The 21880-nt window shown below is 45.9% G+C and overlaps 1 protein-coding gene across 1 annotated transcript in view; it reads left to right on the plus strand.

Moving 5' to 3' along the window:
• Positions 1 to 6463: 6463 nt before the first annotated feature.
• LOC146830670 (uncharacterized) overlaps positions 6464 to 21880 on the plus strand; it is a 126923-nt gene continuing 111506 nt past the window's right edge. Inside the window, exon 1 of the mRNA XM_085604063.1 lies at positions 6464 to 6592. Coding sequence (XP_085460189.1) covers positions 6557 to 6592 — 36 coding nt within the window. The 5' untranslated portion in view covers positions 6464 to 6556. The remainder of the gene's footprint in view (positions 6593 to 21880) is intronic.

Genomic DNA, 21880 nt, shown 5'->3' on the forward strand with positions numbered 1-21880 from the left:
TGTAGTTCATTTTGATACTATTAATGCAGCCAAACAATGTAATCTCAAGCTACCCCATCTATATAATTCTTTACGGAGCACTTCCAGCACAGGCGGGATATTACTTGTATATAAAGTGTGGATAGAATTTGTGAGCATGATTCCCAAGTAACACAAGGAAGAGGTGTCCCACAAAAAACCTAAGGCAATCAGTAAGCAGTAAGCGATAAGACATTCTGCTATACGTTTCCCACTAGAAAAGGTAGGACTGTGTATTAGGACAAAAGAACTTCAGAAGTCCATCCACACCATCAGAGACTGGCGGCCTAATTCCGAGCTAGAGCACAGTGCCTCACCCGAAACCCTGACATTTCCGGGGTGGCAGGTGCTTTTGGAAACCTTGAAAATTGCACTCTGATCCCGAAGGGAAATGTGGAAATATATGTTACCCATTTCGTTGTTTACATATGCATGCTTGTGGTAAACACAAGGAAGATACATTTCTTGAAATATCATAGCATAGGAAGAATGAGCAGTGTTTATTAGGCAGATAAAACAAAGCAACGCAGCATTATTAACATGGTAAAAGGAATAAACAGTCTAAACATGGCAGTCTGATTTCTTTATATTTCTACCTATCACTACCCCTACTCTGAGAGCATAGTGGGTGTACCCTCTGCCCGATCTCTTATGTTAGCCTGAGCTCCCATACCTGGATAGCTGGACCAGAGAATCGGCAAGCAATAGGATCATCAATTCTTCGCTGCATGATAGAAGTTAAGCGTCAATAGAGCTCCATGTCGAACACAGGATTAGTTCCAGGACAGTCGTGATTGGAGTGCTCCTCTCTGACCTCTAAAGGCCAGTGTATCATTTATATAATAAAAGCCACTGTGTTAGAGGTACAGCTCTGATGCATTGATATGTCTAGATGTTAGAAGCTGTCTCGAAATGGGCAACGCATATCTTGTTCCGTGTTCTTAGCCTTGAATTGAATGCACAGATTACATGGCAAGAAAGACTTTATAAAAACAAGTCTTCTTAGAATAATATTGTGCAAGCTAAACATGGAAAAATAACATTGCTAAAATGATGTTAGCCTAAAATGTGTAAAATATAAAACCAAAATGGAGAACCAGTGTTTGTCCAAGAAAGCCTCATGACAATTCCAGTGGGGTCCACCACTCCTATGCCAGTAGATTTTGCATAATTAATATGAGAACCAGAGGCTGCTTCAAATATTTGCAATTCACTCAGTAGGAGTGTAAGGGATGTGGCAGGCCATGTGACAAAACACATAATATAATCAGAGACGAGAGCTAGCTTATACTGCTCACCATCTACCTCCAGCCCTATAATCTCTGGATTAGATTCTAAATGGTATATGAGGAGATCCATGGTGAGGGCGAAGATAAATAGCGACAGACGACACACCTGTCTTGTGCCTCAGTGTAGTGATATTGGGGCTGGGACGGTCCCATTCATCTTGAGCAAAGACCTTGGTGCTATGTAATTTGCCAGCAGGTACACCATCATATGGGGGCCCAGTCCACTCCTCGATAGGACTGCCCAGTGGAACTGCAAGTCCACACAAACAAGGGTCTTTTCCACATCAAGCATGAGAAGAACAGTTGTGTGCATTAGCTCCACCATGTCTATAACATTTAATGCAGGTCAGACATTATCCCTAATCTCTCTATTCCTTATAAATCCTCACTGACATCTGGAGAGCAGCAATAGCCAGACCACATGTAGCTGGGAAACCAGGATAAAGGTGAAGATTTTTACATCAAAGTTAATTAATGCAATGGGCCGATAGGATGAGTGGATCCTTGCCTGGTTTCAGCAGTAGGGTTACCGTTGATTCCAGCACAGTTGGTGTCACCCTTTTGGTCTGCATGAAGGAGATATAGACCCCAGACAGTGGTTCTGCGAGTAATTCACAGTACACTATATAAAATGACACCAAAATCCCATCAGGCTCTATTGGTTTTCAGTTGTATTATTACTGCCCACACATCGTCTGGAGTGATGGGGTCCTGCAGCTCCTGAATTAATATGGAGTCTTAGGGCCCGATTCACAGAACTAATCTGAGACAAAATCCTAAACTTACTACTTTTGGTATTCACAGAAGGCACTTACTACTTTTGGTACTCACAGAATGCACTTCCTACTTTTGGTTAAACTAACTACTTTTGGTTAAACTTACTACCTTTGGTTAAACTTACTAATTTTGGTATTCACAGAAGGCATTTAGTAGTAGTAAAGTCAGTTTACTACTACTAAATGCCTTCTGTGAATACCAAAAGTTGTAAGTTTAACCAACAGTAGTAAGTTTAACCAAAAGTAGAAAGAGCATTCTGTGAATACCAAAAGTAGTAAGTTTAGGATTTTGTCTCAGATCAGTTCTGTGAATCGAGCCCTATGTGGGGGAAGGTAAAGCCCAGTAGGCAACCGTTCTGAGTGTCGGTGGAGGGAGCTGGGCTGTTAAAATATGGAGTAATAAAACGTAAAGAGCTCAAGGATTTTGTCCGTCTTTATGTGAATATTGCCGTCCTCATCCGTAATTGAGCAAATATGGTTCCTCATTTGTTTCAATTACAGCTTATATGACAGTAGCATATTAGGCTTGTCTCCTTTCTTGCAAAATATGTGCTTAATTTAGAGCAGCTACCAAGCTGTGTCAGACATATATAACTGCTCCAATCATCCACACACATGCAGCAACTCCCTATAGACTCTAGGGGAACCCATAGTTTTGTGTTGGGCCTCGATCTTGGCTAGGTGATCCTAGGTCTGTTTTTTTTTGCTTTCACCAATTTGGTAAAAGTGGATGTGTGCTTTATCAACTCCTCCCATAGTACCGCCTTGGCTGCATCCCACAAGGTTGCACATGCCACTCCCTCGGTATAATTTCCTTTAAAATAATGCTCAAGGGATTCTGCTATCAAGTCTCTCAATGTCAGTTGGCAAAAAGCAATTTCATTGACGCATGATGAGGGAGGCTATTGTGGAGGAAGAGTCCTCATGTCTGTGGAATGATCGGACAAGGTCTAGGTACAAATAGTGATTGAGAGAGTGCACAACTGAAGGGACTGGGAGGTGAGAAAGAGTTCCATCCGTGTATGTGTTCTGTGCACATTGGAATACAAGGTGCAATCTCTCTCCCCCACTCTATGGATCTCTCTCCATATGTCCAATGCGTGTAAATCTAACATCCCTTTGGTTACAGATGGAGGAACCATGTGTGTGTTGTAGACTGCGACTGATCGGTCAACCTCTGGGTTCAGGATTACATTAAAGTCTCCTCCGATAACTAGGTAACTCATTACAAAGTGTGCTATTTGTGGTAGCAGTGAAGGATAGAACTCGTTCTTGTGTTTATTAGGACCATAAATGGAGAAGAAAGAGAAGAGGCATGCATCCATATGGACTCTCACGCCGAGTGCCCTACTCTCTTTATTCACTTATGTGGAATCCAGAATGATGGGTAGGCCACGTCTGAAGAAGAAGACCACTCCCTTAGTTTCATTTTGATGTGACACATACAATTGAAGTGGGTACCAGTAGGAAAGGAGCCATCTGGTGTCCGGCTGTAGGAGACGTGTCTCTTGAATCATGGCTACATTCACCACATTTTTGTGGAGTTTAGCCCCTGCATAGTTAGTGAGACTATATTAAGTTGGTGCATATTCTAGCAGGAGGGGGACCAAAGTCTCAACAGTGCCAATATCAATATTTATGTGGGGGCATGGATCGGGTTTGGGCAGCCAACCACCCCCCACAAAGTGCACAACAACACTGTCATTTTTGCTAAAGGCATATGCATGTACCTTGGAAAAAACATGGGATGTGAAACAGCCTCGTAAAAGGGAAAATCAACCAAGAAGACAGGACTGGCATTCTAAATAAGAGAAAAAAACATCACCCAAAGACTGAAAGGGAGTTCTGAGTCTAGGAAGAAGGGGCTACTCATGAGACAGCTCCAGCCACAGGAGGGCAGTTAAGTTTGGTCCAAAGTCAACTTGCTAGTTTGCCCCGGCTAGGCAAAAATGACAGCTGCATCATCAATCACTGTCCACTGAGGGCAAATTCACTTGTTAAGCATGCCATTGTGTGGTTGAATTGAGTGATCTCTGGCTCGTTTTTCGTGGGGTCGTACACCATCTGCTCGCATTTGGTGAACCCAGAGCCTTCGTGAGTCTCCGTTGTCTGAGGCAGAGGGGGGTATATGCAGCAAAACTTTAACGTCATCCGGCATCTGTGCCGCAACCTGCTTATTGTCAATAGTGACGATCAGATGCAACGGAAAGCCACAGGGTAGAGGATTTTCTTCTACCTCAGATAGTGCAGGACTTCTCTGAAGGGGTGTTGTTTAGCTAAAGTTTGAACAGAGATGTCTTGGAACAGTGAGACCGTATCATCTTGAAATGTTATAGAATACATGGTCCTGACTGCTTTCTGTATTGCTTCCTTGACTCCATAGAAGTGAACCCTGGTTAGAACATTTGGAGTAAGATGGTTTCGCTGCTGGCATGAGGAAAAAACCCGATGTGTGCAATCTAGGGGGAGATCCTTGTCTGTAGTGTTGGGAAAGATATGGTGGAACAGGGTTTGTACATGGCTTTCGAGCTCTGAATTCTGAATGGTAGCTCTTATGCCCCAGAACTGAATATTATCGTGGCAGGAGTGGTTTTCATAGTCTTCTAAGGCAGCAGATAGGGTTTGCTGATGATTTTCCCTTGCCTTGACCATTTTGTATAGTCCGTACTGTTCCCTATCCCGCTGCATCACCGCCTCCTCCTTCGTGTCTATATGGGTCTCCAATCCCTTCACTGACTGGTCGAGCTCTGTGAGGGCCGTAGTGAAGGTGGTGTAAATGGCCACAATATCCTTCCTCATCTTTTAGAGGAGTGTCTGGATTCCTTCCTTTGTGGCATCTGTTGAGGTCGTATTGTCCTGCTCTGGTGTCACCTCCATGCTCTCCCTTAGGCCACCAGTTTTCTCGGGCTTAGCAGTGATCAAGATCTCTTAAATTGTAGAAGCCTTCTGGGAATTGTTGCAGGAAGATGCCATCGAGGGGCCACCCACTAAGGTCACAGCACTCAGCCGCCGGATGGACCCACCTCTGCAAAATACTCTTTCTAGGGGGCAGTTAGAATTGAGTGGTGGGCTGGGGCGCTCCTCCACAACCCCTTCCGAGGACCTCCAGACTGGTGGGGTAATGTTTCTGCATCGATACACCTCGCAGCCACAGTCTAAATTTGGGCTAGAGGCCACACCAAATCGCTCAGGCCTGGCTCATAGCAGCAGGTTCACTTGACATCCCGAGGGCCACCATCTTGACCGCACCATGGATCAGCGCAGATCTGTTCCCCACCCACCGGTGTGTCTCCAGTTGGCTCCGTGCAGCCTCCTGCACCCCCAGCCATGATTGCCCTCAGTACCCGCAGCACGGACTAGGTAGCAGTAGTAGGAGGCATAAGATTACCTGGCTCGGTGAGATGCACCATCGTGGGCCCCTGCCTTGGTCACTCCCTCACCCAGCTGCGACTGTTGTGAGAAGCAGTAGACAAGTTCTGTAGTGTACTTCTGTTACTTGCAACAATTGCAGACAAATTCAAAAGCTCTTCTTTGGCAATCAAGGCAGCTCTGAGGAGTATGGGCAACAGAGAGTTTTTCATATTGAGAGTAAAAGAAAGCCATCTAATGGTGCATGTGTCTGATTATTGTGTACGCTTAATTATAGCACACATACGATCACTTGCAGCCAAGGGCAGCAGTCTACGAGTTTACTGGAGCTGCACAGTGAAGCCGTCTAATGAGATATCATTATGACATCTGAGACTTTAAATTAAGAGTAAGTTAATTTTGGCAGCCAAAGAACAAGAGCATTGTGGCTTTTATGATAAACTTCAGTTGGTCCTATAAGGTCATCAATAATGTTATCAATAGTGTCATTGGTGATTGAAGGTGACGTATCATCAGTTATGTCAAAAATCATTCAATTAGCGAAACGGCCTGAGATGACTGTATGTTATAAGTCATAAGATGTTTATGGATGATTGTATGCATTTAGTAGCTACTTTAACAGGTGAATAACACACACACACACACACGCATGCACCTTCCCATACAAACTGATAAGAACTAAAATGTGGACAAAGGGGGCGATGCTGACAATCCGAGCTTAAAAGGCAACTCTCCACTGATACATAAATGACACATTCCGTTTTACTCTTAGACACCTATTCAATTGGGCAATTTGTCTACCACAAGCGAACCAATAATCAGAAGGTGATCGGAAGCAGCGAGGCCAGGTAGAGCTGGCAGGGGATTTGAGAGGAGAGGTTTTATGGCTTGATTCTAGCTGTGCGCAGCTATTTTGGACCAATTTCCCTAAGTGCCTTCACAAGCAATCACCTTAATCCCCCATTACTTATCCTGGAGTGATGCTGAATGCATAAGCCCTCACTGATCCCAAGCGAATACAAGCAATGCAGCCTTTTCAGACCCAGGCGCCGCACTTGAACGACAGGACGGAAATTGAGCCCATCAACAGAGACAGGGAAGGAAATGATCGCGACAAAAGAGGAGCTGTTGGGGCAAAGAGTGAGTGCCAAGCGAATGCTTTTCTTTGTGCCAATGTACCCAGAAGGAATGACACCTTAGCAACGTTACTGATGGCTGCCGGGTTATCTTTTTAGCATCGATGAAAGAATCTGTATTTCCTTTTTTCGCTCTTTTGCACTTTCTGTTTATCATCAGGCCTCATTCTAATGGTAATTGTGCACCCTGTAAATAACAATACCGCAGGGAGTGGTATTCAGAAAGTGTACAATTCCCCCACCATTCCAAATTTCGGATCTTAGTGTCAGAAGTACGACCATTCCGTTGTGCGACTCGCAATTTGCGACTGTCAAAACGAAAGGTACTATTGTGTCTCAGACACATTAACGATTCCCAATGGGGTCGCAAATGACCTGCTTCATGAGGCATTGGGAATGGTCTACAATCACAGGGATGGTAGCCTGCTGGGGACAGTAGACCACAATGTCTGTGACTGCTTTTGAAATAAAGTAACTGTTTTTCAAATGCAGCATGTTTTCCTTAAAGAAAAACAGGATGCGTTTACAAGAAAAAAATGAAAAGTTCTCTTTTAATTTTTTAAGGGCAGGCAGTACACTGCCTGCTCTTAGAAAAATATTTTTGCGTACATTCACAAAGGGGAAGCTGTCCCCTGGGGATCCCGTCCCATTTGCAATTGGCTTACCACCCACTTGAAGTAGGCAGTAGCAGCGATTGTTTTGCAACCGAACTAGTGGTGGCATAAAGATCAGACATGCCAGTGTGACTCGCTATTAGGAAGGGACGCCCTTGGCACGCCCCTTCCTAATAGCGACTCTCAAACCCTCTTTTGCAAGTCAGTAATAAATTAGCGACTCTCAAAATAGGGTTTGTACAGGGTACAATCCTTTTTAGTGGTCGCAAACGGCCCGATTTACCATTTGCAACCGCTAAAAGCTGTAGTTTATCTGGCCCTTAAAGCTTAGCGCCCCCCCAGCAGAGATGTATAAACTGAAAAACTGCAGTTTTGCTTATACAACTTGCACCAGTTGGAACATAGAGCCACACACAAACTCCTGTTTGCAGTCGAATAAGGATTTGAACAGGAGCGGGAACGAGTGATACCCTAATGTTAATTGGCGTGATGATTTTATTTACTTCATCTGTCTTTCTATTTTGAAGCGTTTCGTTTTTTCATTTTAACCTATAGATTTACCACACAAGTCCAATATCTGTGACTTCAAGGGGACCTCCCTGTAAGTGGGTGAAGATGGCACCACATAGACAATTTTTCTTACTTCTGCAACAGCACAAATGATGCTGGAATCAGCGCAAAAAATGTAGAAAAAAATATAGAAAACAGTGACAGGTGATCAATTGGCCTTTCAACAAAAGAATGGTTTATTAAGCACAAAGGTACTGTGCAAAAATGTATTTCCAGCTATAGAACTCTAATGTACAATGTATTTAATAGGACTGCGATTAAGAGGAATTTGAAAGCACGAGGAGTAAAAGACAGTGAGCATCTGAAATTCTTGGCCACTGTTCGTGCAGTGTCAACACATTCAATGTTCGCTGCTGCTGCCTTCTCTGGGGGTTATTTCTGTTTGGTTGTTTTAATTACCAGGAACACTTAAGATGCTGTAGCTAGAAAGGTGTAATGTAGGTGGGATTGGTGAGTGGGAGACTAGATTACAGAATCTAGGTTGTGATAAGAGTGAGGGGGGCTAACACGATAGAACGGTTCAGATGCAGAGGCAGAGAAGTTCCATGAATGCGCGAGGCACGCTAGAATGGAGGCCCTAATTAGATTTTTTCATTCCAGGAAAATCTGTCACCCTTGAACAGTGTGCTATACTCATGATGCATCCCCCAGATGGATAAAGGATAACTTCTTTATTAAAGTACAAATAGTTTTTTAACTATTTAAGGTAGTGTAAAACTGTAGAATGTGCCACATTGTCTTGCAAATGTTTGTGAAGGAGCTCCAATGAGATCCAGGCAGCTCTGATGAGATCTGCACGAGCTCCACCCTCCAACTTCCTGTTTCTGTGTCCAACAAATTCGTGCACGGGTGGCGCCCGCGTCAGCAAGTCGGGAGCGACACTAGGCACTGTAGGCTAGTGGCACAACTGGACCCGAATTTCAGGGGGCGGGGGGTTAAGACTCCCAGGCAGGGCTGGCCCTAGCACTGGTTGCAGACGGTGCAATTGTCTTTTTTGACGCACCTTCCCCATTTCCTCCTTCTCCATGAATTCTCCAACAATGCACCTCATCTCTCTATAGCCCCTTTCTGACAAACATTTCATATTTTTTTATAGGACTACTCGTAGTTTACTCACACTCATTTCTGTGATCTCCATGGTACACGTTCTTTGTAGCAGACACATTAACCCTCTGCACTGTGTAGGTGACAGGAGTGCCCATGTGAGTGCATGGTAAGTGATGCAAAAGTGTGAGAGTAGGGTAAGAGGAGTGACTGCAGGGTGAGTGAGGTGACCATATAAATTTGGGTGTGGATGTAAGTGCAGAGTGGACGAATTAATGCATGGTTAGTGCTGGGCTTGTTTGAGTGATATTGCAGAGTGAGCAGTGAGGGGGACTGGTGGGTGAAGTGTCCCATGAGTGCAGGGTGAGTATTGTGCTCGTGTGACTCCAGGATGAGGTACAGGGTGAACAGCGCAAGTGCATTGGGAGTGCAGAGTGATCACTGTGAGGGCAGAGTGAGCAGTGTGCTCATGTGACCGCAGGGTAAGTGGAGGGAGAATAGTGTGAGTTCATGGCGAGTGGCATAAGTGCAGTGTGGTCATTGTGAGTGCAGGGTGAATGGTGTGAGTGCATGGTGATCAGTGTGAGTGCATTGTGATCGCTGTGAGTGCAGGTTGAGTGTGAAAGCGAAGGGCGAGAATGAGGAGTGAGTTGTCTGAATGCAGGGTGTATTCCCAGACACTTGAATAACTCAGCATGCTATTGAATACTGGCATAGGGTTTCAGATATAAATTAAACTATTGCTATTATTGCATTATAGAGGGACAGGGCCGAACTGGCATAGAGTGTACCGGGCGTTTCCTCAGTGGGCCGGAAGGGTGGGGGCTGGTTTTGGACCGGTGGGGGCCGTTTTTGGTACAGAGGCCCGGTTTTGCAGCAGTGCTGCAATATCGGCCCTTGTACCAAAAGCAGCTGCAGTGTTTTCCACGTGCACCTCCCTCCCCCAACCCCACTACTCTCCCCTGAGGCCCGACCGACTCAATTGCCAAGGCCGGTTTGCGTTCCCAGTCTGGCTCTGTTCAGGGATCGAGGGTGGAGGAAATAAATATTGTGCTCATTCTGCAACAAACTTCCAGTCTTATGATTAGGGTTGCCAGCTCATCATATTGATGTCCCAGACATTACAAAAATAAGCAGTTACCTGAAGCCTATTTTCAGCACTTATTTGTGCATACTTGGAACAGCAAATATAAATAGAAATAATTTCTAATTGTGTTCTATGGCTGCCCTTTCGGCCCTGTAGGTGTTGTGCTCCTGCTGCAGGCAGCAAGCAAAATATTATCAGGTGTTGCAAAAGGCCTGGCAATTCCAGCCACAAATCTAGGGCTTAAGAAGTGTGCAAGCATTTTACCGTGCCACATGCATAAGTGTGTTTTTACCAGTGACTTTCCCCCGTCAACAAGACAGCCACATCTGCAACTGTCCGCTTCAGAGGGGTGCCCTGTATTGCAGGAGCGTAACATAGACCCCGCATCCCCCGCAGTGCGGGGGCCCCCCAGCTGCAAGGGGGCCCCCTTAGCACAGTACTCAAACCTGTGTGCTCCAGATTAAATCTGGAGCGGGGCCCCTCTGTGTACATTGCAGGGGGGCCCCTTAAACTTTCATTACGGCAATGCTGTACTGCCTGCTCCAGTGTCACCATAGTAAGGCCGTCTTGTAGCCCGCCTGCGACGCTTTCCATAGAGGTGCACCGGTGTGCACCTCAATGCGTTCATTACGACCTCATTGCTAGGCCAGGCAGCCTCCTAAACGTCTTACGCCAACCCTGCAAGCACAACAGACGCCCTCTTAGAGGTGACATAGACTCACGAAGCAAAAGACACCACATAACCAGTGGTCGAAGTGGGCGGGATCGGAAGGGCACGGCGTGCCCCTACTTCATTAATTTTATGCAATCCGTTCCCCTACTTTTCTGTTTTTAGAAATGCGTCCCAGGACGGCAAAAATAGCGAAAGCCTTTAGATAAGGTTCGGCCCTTCGTGGCTGTTGCAGAACGGGCGGGGTGGGCAGAGAAGGAAAAGGACTCTGTCTCTCTTCCTTCTTGCCCAGGGAAGAAAAGGACAGTGTCCGCTTCCGTTCTGCCGCTGGCAGCAGCCCCCATCTCTCACGTCTTCCCCTTATTACCCCTTATTACCTCTCTTTCCGTCTTCTCTGTAGCTGAAAACCGTGACTTCAAAAAAGGCTCTTACCTTCTCTTTCCTTTATTTGTTCCCCTGTGAAATGGATCCAAAAACGAAAGAAACCCTTTTGCTGCAAATGTCTGTAATGTATTGAAGACGCTTCTCATAAATAATTCAGTAGTTCTTTATTTGTAGGCTGAAGATAAACTGCGGGTACCAGGAGCACGAAGACCGGTAGCGTTCAAACAGGCACAACTGAGTTCCGAACTAGAACATGAAGGGAACCAATAGCCTTACTAATTCCAATTTACATAACAATAGACCTAACCGAGAAGAAATACTGACACAGCATGCCACAATGTCTTTTTCTGACATTTTTCTATTCCAAAGTGCAGCCTCAGGTCAAAGAGAAAAAAGGTTAAAAATAACAAAAATAACTAAATAAAGTCAGAGTGGTCGCAAAGTGGCCAGATTGGTTTTATTCAGACCAAAACACATTAGGGCCCCTTTACAGAGTTTGCTAGTGAAGCGCACTTTTGTTTTGTCGTCTTGCTTTAAACAACTGGACATATTTACAAAGAAGTGAGCGAGCGCAGCGTTAGCCTTCTTGGCTTAACGCCACGCTCCGCCACTTCTGAAATGCAGGACTGCACCAAATTTACAACAATATGGTGCAGCCCCTGCGTTTATCCCTGCGCTGGTGATAATATGGCTGCCTAGCGCCAACGCAGTTACTCTTGCACCATAGTGCAAGGGTGCCTGCGTTGTGGTGGAATGATTGTTTATTTGCAGGAAGGCGTCTCTTCCTGCACATAAACAATGGCGATTTGTAACTTCTATGTGTGCAGCTTTGTGCAGCACATATAGAAGTTGCAACTCGTCATTTTTTAAATGACTGTTGATGTGCAGGAAGGGACACCTTACTGTACATAAACAATCATGCATGGTGTTTTGCTGTTTTTATGTGTGCTGCACAATGCAGCACACATAAAAACAGCAAAAACAAAGAGAAATAAAGCATTTCTCCTTGTTGCACCCTGTTAAGACCACGTTGTTTCTGCTTACATTTCACATGCTTTACTTAATTTTGCATTCCCTATGAGTAATTGCTTTTTCCTAGAGGTTATTACTATTTTTCAGGCAGCATATTACTCGTCTATTGCATAATTTGAATTAAGTTGCATCCAGGTGTTTATAGCGCAGCACAATTGGGTTATAGCTGAAGGCAGTACTAGTTTCTCTCAGTGGGGCGGTATGGTGTTTAGTGGGGTAGAAGATGTGGCAGTATGGCTAGAACAGCCGAATTTGCAACTGGGAACCAAGTTCAGCCTTCATGACTGCTCTGTCAAACCACTCTCCTGAGGGAGCACATTCCCATACTTGACCTTAGAAGGCCCAGCGAGACTGTAGAAGCCATGGTGTCTTAGCACCAGCAGGTGGACCCTACCAGTGGCAAGTGTGGGTTAACCTTGAAGGCCTGTCCATCATAATCCATGCTGAAGATCACCTCCAGTCTTGCGTGCAGGTTTACAAAGCAACACACCCCAGAGTGACAGTGACTCTGTCACTGAGGTCACAGGACCCTTTAAGTCAGTCCGCCTCACCCATTGGTACCTCAATTGGCCTTGTTTCAGCAGTACTAGTGCAACTCACCAGGGATTGGCAATGCAGGATTTGCACGCGCACCAAACTAAGTTTGCAAACTTCGCGGCCTAGCTGCTCCATGCACAAGCACTTTTAACATGTGCTGCCTGCTTTGAGGCCAGTAGAATTATGCAGCAAGAGAGAACAAAATGATGCCACAGTTTTGACTAAATTATGCAGCAAACAAAAAGGCTGCAGCTAATGCAGTATATTTTCTGATACTTTATTATTTTTACATTTTTAGACATACTAAAAGTCTCTGCAAACGTTTTGCCTCATCAGTACCAGTGTAACAGTCAAATGCAGCAATGAGAAAGGTTGCCAGTCAACCTTTGCAAAGGGCCCTCCACTTGGCACCAACACAAGTCACATTTTTTAGTAACTTTTGATCCATTTGAGCTAAAAACAATTTATTAGTTAAAATCATCAGATTATGCAGCAGATGGCATGTTATGTGGCAAATATGGCAGAGTCATAATTAGGTGGAAAACATTTGCCAACTGGGATATTTTGTCATTCATGTTTGAACTGCTCTTGTGGAAAAAGGGGGGAGAAGTGCTGATGACAGAAACAGCATGGCCCGGAGACAAATGGCTTGTACTTTCACTTTAAGTGTTTTGGGACATTCTGTGATTGGAAACGTATCCCACTTCGTGAATACATTTTAATGTGAATAACTCATATTCAACCTTTAATAAACATGTGTATCCATTGGTTGAATTAAATAATGTAATAAGTTGTAACTGGTCAGTGAAATACCAAACACATACTAAAAACTGGGATGTTTTGCTCTTTCTGGCCACACCTCTGACTGCGCCCACTGATCCAGTCCAAGGGTTATTCCCGCCCTCTGATTCTCCACCCACAGCTCCCCTACTTTTTTCCCCACTTCGACCACTGCACATAACACCACCTCCCAATGTTCAGGATGTTCTCCCAACAGCACTGCCTGTTTTTCCTTTCCCTCACAGTTCCGCGTGCTCAGCTTTGCTGTCCCTTACAACACTGTGACGTTTCTAGAGCGTTCGATCGCTGTTCCACAGCGCTGACAGAGCAATCCCGCCAGATGACGCGCAGGAGAACTTTGCCAATTATGGACGGCGCTTCACAGGACTTGAGTGCGGTCCACCTGCGGATGACACAGTGCCTTGATGCGTTCGGCGGCTTTCTTGAGATTGCACGCCTTCCTTCTCGGAGCAGCAGGCCCGGCGAGTCCCAGGAGAGACAAATGTGCTGATACTGCCGACGCACACCATGCCAGCACCGCAGCGGGCCCCAATTACAGAAAGTAAGGGGTTTTGTTTTTAAGCACTTGATTCTTTCAGAGAAACTTGCCTTGATGCAACTGCCACAGGCGCAGGACAACAAAGGAAGGCCCCTGTCACCAGCATCATTCTGCAAAAAGTCTCATTATTTATGGAGCTATTTTTACAAGCGCTGGACCCGCAGTAACAGGATTCATTTTCCACAGATGAAATACTAGAAGTAGGGCCTGTCTGACTCAACTTGTTTCTCACTTTGGGGGTTGCTGCATTAGCATTGCAACTAGCACGTGTACGTTTACAGGTGGGAAGTGGTTATAAAACTGAAAACAAAACTCAAAATAAAATAGGAACACCGTACGAAGCATTGCATTTACTAATGGAAATATATGTTGACGGTTTCTAATCCTCTCCAACCAAATCCTTTGCATCACCAAAGGTGCTCCTAAAACACTGGCTGATGAGTACCAGAAAGTACCCCCGAGTTCAATAAATATGGTATGAAATTCCAAGAACCTTAATTGAGCGAACATTTTAATCACCATCTTGACCTCCATGTGTGGGAGGGGAGGCGGGAAAAAGTCCCCTGCATGGTGACTGAAGTGCTCCCCTGTCCTATGTGCCCTATTTGCATGGAGATCTGGATACCTGGTGCTGATTTTTGGTCATGAAGGAATACAGATCATGATGTTCGCAAAGACCTAGGTGTGTCTATGGTAATGCGGTCATGTTAGACCGGGAGGGCCGCACCAAGCGCTACCCTCATTCCGCTGCTGTCCACTTAACTCACCATTTGCCTGATGGTGAATGTGGGTAGTGTTGAGTCCATGAACTTCACGACACTCTGCATAGGTTCAAAGGCTTATTCTTCAGGCTCAAAAACCCTGGCACTAGAAATGCATAAACTGACTATCCTCACAGCCGTCTCCCTCAAGAATGCCCCCTCAACACATTCCATGACCACACACCATCCTATGGTCAAGAGCTGATCTCATTATATTCCATGGTCAAGTATCACAATACATTCTCCCCCTAAAAAATATAAACAATGCACAGTAATATAACCAAAAACAATAAATGCAATACATATACATAAAAACAGAGTATATCAAATATGGCTTTCAAATCCCTAAATGGCAAACATAATGCACAGAATATGTGGTTACATAAAGTCCCCGTATACATACACAACAGTATTGCTGTCAAATGTAATGCAGTAAAATATTCCACAAGTATACGGAAACAAATGCTCCGCAAGTATACGGAAACATAGTATCCCAATTTTGGCACTGAACAGAGAAAAATTATAATGCTTTACTCCTGTATTTACCGTTATAACAAAGTCATCAAAACATTTGGGTTTCAGGCTTGTCCTACCTTAGATAGGCCTTCCCGGCAAAACACATTCTCCAGAAAATTCGCCTGCTCTCTGTACCAGCTTGATCTCAGGCCATTTAGAACAAGCATTGGCATAGCCAATAGCTCTCGCCTTTGGGACCTTCTAAGTGTTTAGCCATGCAACAGTTGCATAACTAAATACTTATAAGGTCCCAAAAGCGAGACCTATTGGCTATGCAAAGCGGCCGTGCGGGATCACGATCAAACATCAAAGCGGCCGCGAAAGTGAAAGTAATTGCGGTAAAGCGCAGCACGCGTGCCCGAGCACATGAACTGTAGCTCTAGGCTGGCCTGGTAGCACTTTTTGGAGTCCTCTCAATAAGTCTCACCAGACCAGCGCATGCGCTGGGTCAGGCGAGATCTAAAAATGATCCACCATCAATAGAATACATTTGGATATCACATTAACATCCTGTACAGGACCAAAAATTTCCACTCTTACCCTTTCCCACAGCATATGTGGAACCTCAGTAGGATCTAAGGGCAGCATAAATGTAACCTTCACCTTGTCAGAATTAGTACATTTTACACATTCTCTCACCAAATTCTCAATTTCTCTATCTACTCCCGAACACCAGTAAGATTGTTTGACTCTGCTCTTAGTCTTTGCTATGCCAAGATGACCTTCATGGTATAAAGTGACAGCTCTCTTCCTCAACTCTTTGGGAGGTACAAGTCTGCCCCCTCTCAACAAGAATCCTTCCTCAATGGATAATTCAATCTTCACCTCGCAGAATGGTACAAGCTCCTTTTCTAACTGTTTCTTTTCTGACTACCCATCCTTGATTTGATTCATAACTATGGTCAATACAGAATCCTATGCAAGGGACGTAGTCCATGTTTCTGGTTCTATACTTTACACTTCTTCTGCAAACACCATAGCCACCATGCAATCACTCCAATCAGATTTAGTCTCTTCACTTATGGGTAAAGGTCGCATACTTAAAAAAACAGTTATCTTGTTGCAAGCACCAGTGCATAACATACCTCCTATGCATAATCCAAAAGTTGCATAGATAGCCTGGTTATTCTTGGTGACACATTATAAATTCTTGCGAGGTGACGACCTTGATGAGGGGTTTGTGGTTCGCTTGTTATACCCCCTTTGGTACCCCAAACGAACTGTCTTAAATGTTTTACCAAATCAACAAAAAGAGAGGGGGACCAGGAGGAGGTTGTGGTCCAATGTCCGTGCTCCAGCAATGACAGTTAAATCAATGAGGACATTGTTCCATGTTGGCGGTGAAACAAAATTAGTGATCACCTGCTCAACAAAAATGCAAAGGAGAGAGAAAAGGTGTAGAGGGGGAGGGGAGGTAGAGGGGAGGTGAAAGGAGGCAGAGAGAACTATCCCCAGTATCAAGGATCCAATCCCGAAGGGGAGGACTCACTGTAGCCTCTTGTTGGCCCTCACACACCCCAAAGGATGTCTTGCTTCATCATTGGGCTTGTTGTTGCTCCTCGTCGGGCCGGCGCTGCAATGCCCGACGGTCCCCCGAAGGGTCTCTTTATCGGAGGTCTTTTAAAGAGAAAAGCCGATAGGTGAGTGCGAGTGTGTGGGATAAAAAATGGAAATGGATCCAAGAGGTAGGTGATTACGTGCGTGCAAAGTGTGTGAATAAAATTACCTAGGGGTGTCCAAAAAATGCTGTTTTATTATTAAGGGGCCCCTGGTAAATTAAAAAGACCGGTAGGTCGGGGAGTCACTATTAAGCGCAAGGTGCTAATGTGACTTAAAAAGAGGTCGACATGTTTCACGCCTAATTAGCCAGAGAAGGTCAGTGGCGTTTCTTCAGGACCTAGCTATGTGGGTGGATGTGCACGGTGAAGACGGGGGTTCCGGAGATTGGAAGGGTGACCCGCGTCTGTGGAAGGTAATGAGAGGTACGGAACTGCGGGGTACAGTGACCCATTCATCAGGGTTAGAGAGTGGTCTCTGTGAAGCGTACCAAACTTGTGTTACATAGAAGGGGATAAAAACGGGGAGGGAAGGGGGAGAGGGAAGAAGGAGAGGGGAAGGAGAGAGGGATAACAGACACACATGGATGTTTATAGACAGTACTGGTATAAATATTAATAACAGTTTGTCGGGAAGCACAGTGAAAACTGTCCGTGCCCCCAATTGCCATCCAAATAGTGGTTGTGCAGTCAGACCTATGGTGGTTTACTATAAAACCTACCTAAGTGCCACAACGACCATACAACATCGGTGCCAGAAACATACATCTAAATGGAGGGTAATATTCCCCTTGTGAGGAGGGCGGTGTTAAAGATTGAAGGTAACCTTAGAAAAGGTAAGCATCCATGCCATACAGTCAATGACGTTGTATAAGGACAGTCCGTGCACATAGGAACGTATTTGCACGGTGGAGGTAAGCTGTTGCGTGTAAAGTACACGTCCCAAATATACGTTCCAAATATACTCATGAGTGACAGGTAGTGGATCAACAGCTTGCTCAGATCATACGTGAATGCTCTGCTCGTCCCAGAGGGGTGAGTGTAATCAAGGTGACATAGATAACTGCATGCTGGATTATCAGATACGCGTACCATGCTGCTTACCCTCGTAAGTGTAAGTGAGGGCTTCCTAGGTAATGCCGTGGCTGCCTGCGCCCTATTTGCTAAAATTAGAAAACACATGTGGATCGGTAATGGAGCCCTAGAGTGAGGGCGAGCTGCGCATTGAAATCGTGGAGCGTCTCCTATGCGGACCCTTCGTTGTAGAGTACTTATGGTTGCGTCGGGGGCCGGCTCATTCAGCACCTACCCTCTGCCAGCGGCTGCCTGAAGGAAGTATGGGTAGTAGCCAGGCTTCCATGTAAGTAGTGTAAGGAGGCGTGTCCTACTTCCTGTTTCTAACGTGCAAGCCAGAGATAGGCGAGCGCTGGTTCTTACGCATGCGTGGGTGGATGTGTCTCGGGGGGGGGGGGGGGCGCATGCTCAGAAAGGACCAACAAGATGTGTGCGTCTGCGTCCTATGATATCCTCGGTTCACGACTATGAGGGGGACTGCGCCTGCGCAACTCGTGGGGCTCGTGAATTATAATCATGACCTGGGTCTTAATTATGTACGCGGAGTGGCGGTCCCACCCCAACTCAACAAAACATACCAGAGTATATAGTGCTCAATGTGCAGTCGGAACTTCCCTTCACATGATGGACCAAGTTCAATGGGGATCTGAGGGGAACCGGAATTCACATTGAAGGAGGGATGCACCTGAATAATGACCCCAAGAGCACATGCATAGTTACGAGTGTTCAGATACATGCCGACGTGAGGTCATGCCGACATACCTAAGACCGCATGGGCATGTGATGAGGTAGACGCAGTTCTTAGTGTTGCAATTGGAATGTCCTCGTTGTTCCCAGATGAAGTTCTCCAGGGTTAGTTGTTTACTGTGAGTTGTAGTGGAACAGGCATGGCAGTTGCCACATGGGTGGTGGCCTGTCACGGGGGGTAGGTTCCACAGCGTGGTATTTGGTGGATCCGATCTTCTTTGTAATGGTCGTGTGTTGACCAGTCTATCTCGTAGGTTAGAAGTTCTTTTGAACGCAAACCGTGGTTGTTCCAGTTCCAGTGTGTCAGTATTCAGGATCCTCCAATTGCGTTTGATGATTTGTTTGATCCTGTTGGACCGGGGGGGTAAACGTGGTAACACATGTGATAGACTTGTTGGGTACCTTGATTCTCGTTTCTAGTAGTGTTTCCCTGTGGTTGTTGCGGGCTCTTTTTCTTGCGTGCCTGACAACCCTCTTGGGGTAGTGTCTATCTAGGAGGTTTGTTTCAAGATGGTTTGCTTCGGTCTCATAGTCCTGACTAGTCGTGCAGTTGCGTCGTATCCGCAAAAATTGACCGTACGGTAGATTCTCCCGTAGGGCCTTGGGGTGGTGGCTGTTGAAGTCAAGAAGGCTGTTACAGTCCGTGGGCTTCTTATGTAGTGTAGTCCTAAGGACCCCCTCCTCCAGGATGATCTTGAGATCCAGGAAAGGGATATTGGTCTCACTCATTGTTCCTGTGAATCGGAGGTGTGGGTTCAGTTGGTTGACCCATTCCAAGAAGGTCTCGCAGGATGATCTAGTGCCCTTCCAGAAGATCAGAATGTCGTCTATGTACCGCTTCCATGTAATAAGGTTCTCCTTATATGGGTTTACGTCTGAGAAGCCATAGCTACTCTCAAAGGAGGCCATGTACAGACCAGCCAGGCTCGGCGCGAAGATACTACCCATACTGGTACCTTGTACCTGATGGAAGATGGAGGTTTTGTACATAAAAAATTTTTCTTTCAGGGCAAATGTGATCAGGTCCAAGATGAAGGCCACTGGTGTGTTAGTTAGGGGTTCCGCCCTCTGGAGTAGATCATCAACAACCTCGATGGTGGCGTCTTGAGGGATGTTGGTATATAGCGCTTCTACGTCCAACGTCAGAAGTAGGTCAATGGGTTCCGTATTGTCTTTATTGATGGTTTCTATTAAGTTGAGTACGTCCCGTGTGTCCTTGAGATAGGTGGTGGTGTTTTGAACCAGGGGCCTAAGGAAGTAGTCGCTGAATTAACTCAGTGGTTGCAGGAGGGAGTTGATACCTGAGACAATGGGTCTTCCTGGAGGGGGGATTGTACCCTTGTGTATTTTGGGAAGGATATAGAAGTATGGTGTCTTGGGGTCATCGTTGATCAGAAAGGCTGCTTCATGGGGGGAGATCCACCCCTCCGTGCTTGCCTCATTGACCAACATCTTGATCCTTTTAGACAGGTCCTCAGTCGGGTCTGTGTTTAGTTTACGGTAATAATTGGTGTTCATGAGTTGCTTCTCACATTCAGCCTCGTAGTCGGTGATATCTAGGAGGACGGTGGCACCCCCTTTGTCTGCTGGCTTTATGATAATCGTCTCATCTCTTCTGAGTGATTCCAGGGCCCGGCGTATTCTATTTGGAAGGTTGTTGTACGGAGACCCTGTAGTTAGTCGAGTCGTCTCTTTTAGTACGGCCTTCTCAAAAGTGAGGACCTCAGGTGGGACCATTGCAGTGGTGGGTGTGAACTTGGATGGGGGTCTCAGACCAGAATCATTTCTGTCATGAGTAGGTTTCCCCTGAAAAAACGCTTGCAGTCGTATTTTTCTAAATAGTTGGTGTAGTTCCTGATTCATCCTGAAGTCATCCTCCTTAGGGGTGGGGACAAAGCCAAGGCCTAGTTCAAGGGTCGCGGTTTCCTCTTCACTCAACTGTTTCTTGGAAAGGTTGACGATCAGGGTCTTTGGTTTGTCATGCTCCTGGTTTGTCTTTGTTGTTGTTGTTGGAGTTGTCCGGCGTCTTGCCATTGTAACTGTTTCTGCCCTCTTCTTCTCCCTCTGCCTCGTCCCCTGCCTCTGTACTGAAAAGGAGGTGGCGGGTTTGGGAAGAATGGTTGAGGGTAGCCGGGCTGTACATATCCTGGTGGTGGTCCGTTGAATGCGGGGTACCACATTGGGCCTTGAGGCGGGTAAGGAGGATGATGGAAGCCATAAGGGTTGGGTGGCATATTCTGGGGTGGGGGGAGGAGGGGTCCTGGTTGTTTCATTGCTCTCCCCCAGCTCCTGTCACTTGAGTTGCTGTAGGACGAATGTCCTGAATGATTAGATGACGTTGAGCCGTCTTCTGAGAGGGCATCATTGTCTGTGATTTGGTAGTCATCTTTGATATAGGGGTAGAATTTTTCTCTGTCAAACTTCTTGACATCCTTCTGAAGTTTTGTGATTTTTTGTTGTAACAGGTAATCACGGTGTTCATTCATCTCGCTGTTGATCTCCGCGAGGCGTGTTTTTAAGGATGATATGTTGATGCCTGTTTTCAGGCCATCTTCAGAGATTTTGATCTTGATAATCAGAGCTTCTGACAGGCGTTTGGCTGTACTGATAGTAAGTATTAGCCAGTCACGAGTACACTTCCAAGCAATCTGGCTCCATTCCCTTTTGAATATCGGATCGTCTAAAAAGATGCGAGGAGCTGTCCGTACAATAAGACCATTGGGGGCCGCGTTGGCCCTGAGATATTCGGTCATTATCTGGCCGTGGAGTGTGATCTTGACCAGTGTTTTTTTAAGGGTGGTAAGTGAGTTCCAGTCTCCCTGGGAGCTGGAGCATGCCATGTTCCCGTCCGTGTCGAGAATAGACGGTGTTTTGAGAATTTCAGAGACCATGTCTTCGCTGAATGCGAGACCCAAGTTGTCCCCCGTGTTAGATGTCGTCATGTTCACAGATGTGTAGTGTCGGGCAGGAAAGGGTAAGAGAGATAGATGGGTCCCTCGGCTGAGCCGCCGTGCTAATACTAAATCAACAAAAAGAGAGGGGGACCAGGAGGAGGTTGTGGTCCAATGTCCGTGCTCCAGCAATGACAGTTAAATCAATGAGGACATTGTTCCATGTTGGCGGTGAAACAAAATTAGTGATCACCTGCTCAACAAAAATGCAAAGGAGAGAGAAAAGGTGTAGAGGGGGAGGGGAGGTGAAAGGAGGCAGAGAGAACTATCCCCAGTATCAAGGATCCAATCCCAAAGGGGAGGACTCACTGTAGCCTCTTGTTGGCCCTCACACACCCCAAAGGATGTCTTGCTTCATCATTGGGCTTGTTGTTGCTCCTCGTCGGGCCGGCGCTGCAATGCCCGACGGT

This window comes from Triturus cristatus, chromosome 5_1 (assembly GCF_964204655.1).
Source record: "Triturus cristatus chromosome 5_1, aTriCri1.1, whole genome shotgun sequence".
NCBI lineage: Eukaryota > Metazoa > Chordata > Amphibia > Caudata > Salamandridae > Triturus > Triturus cristatus.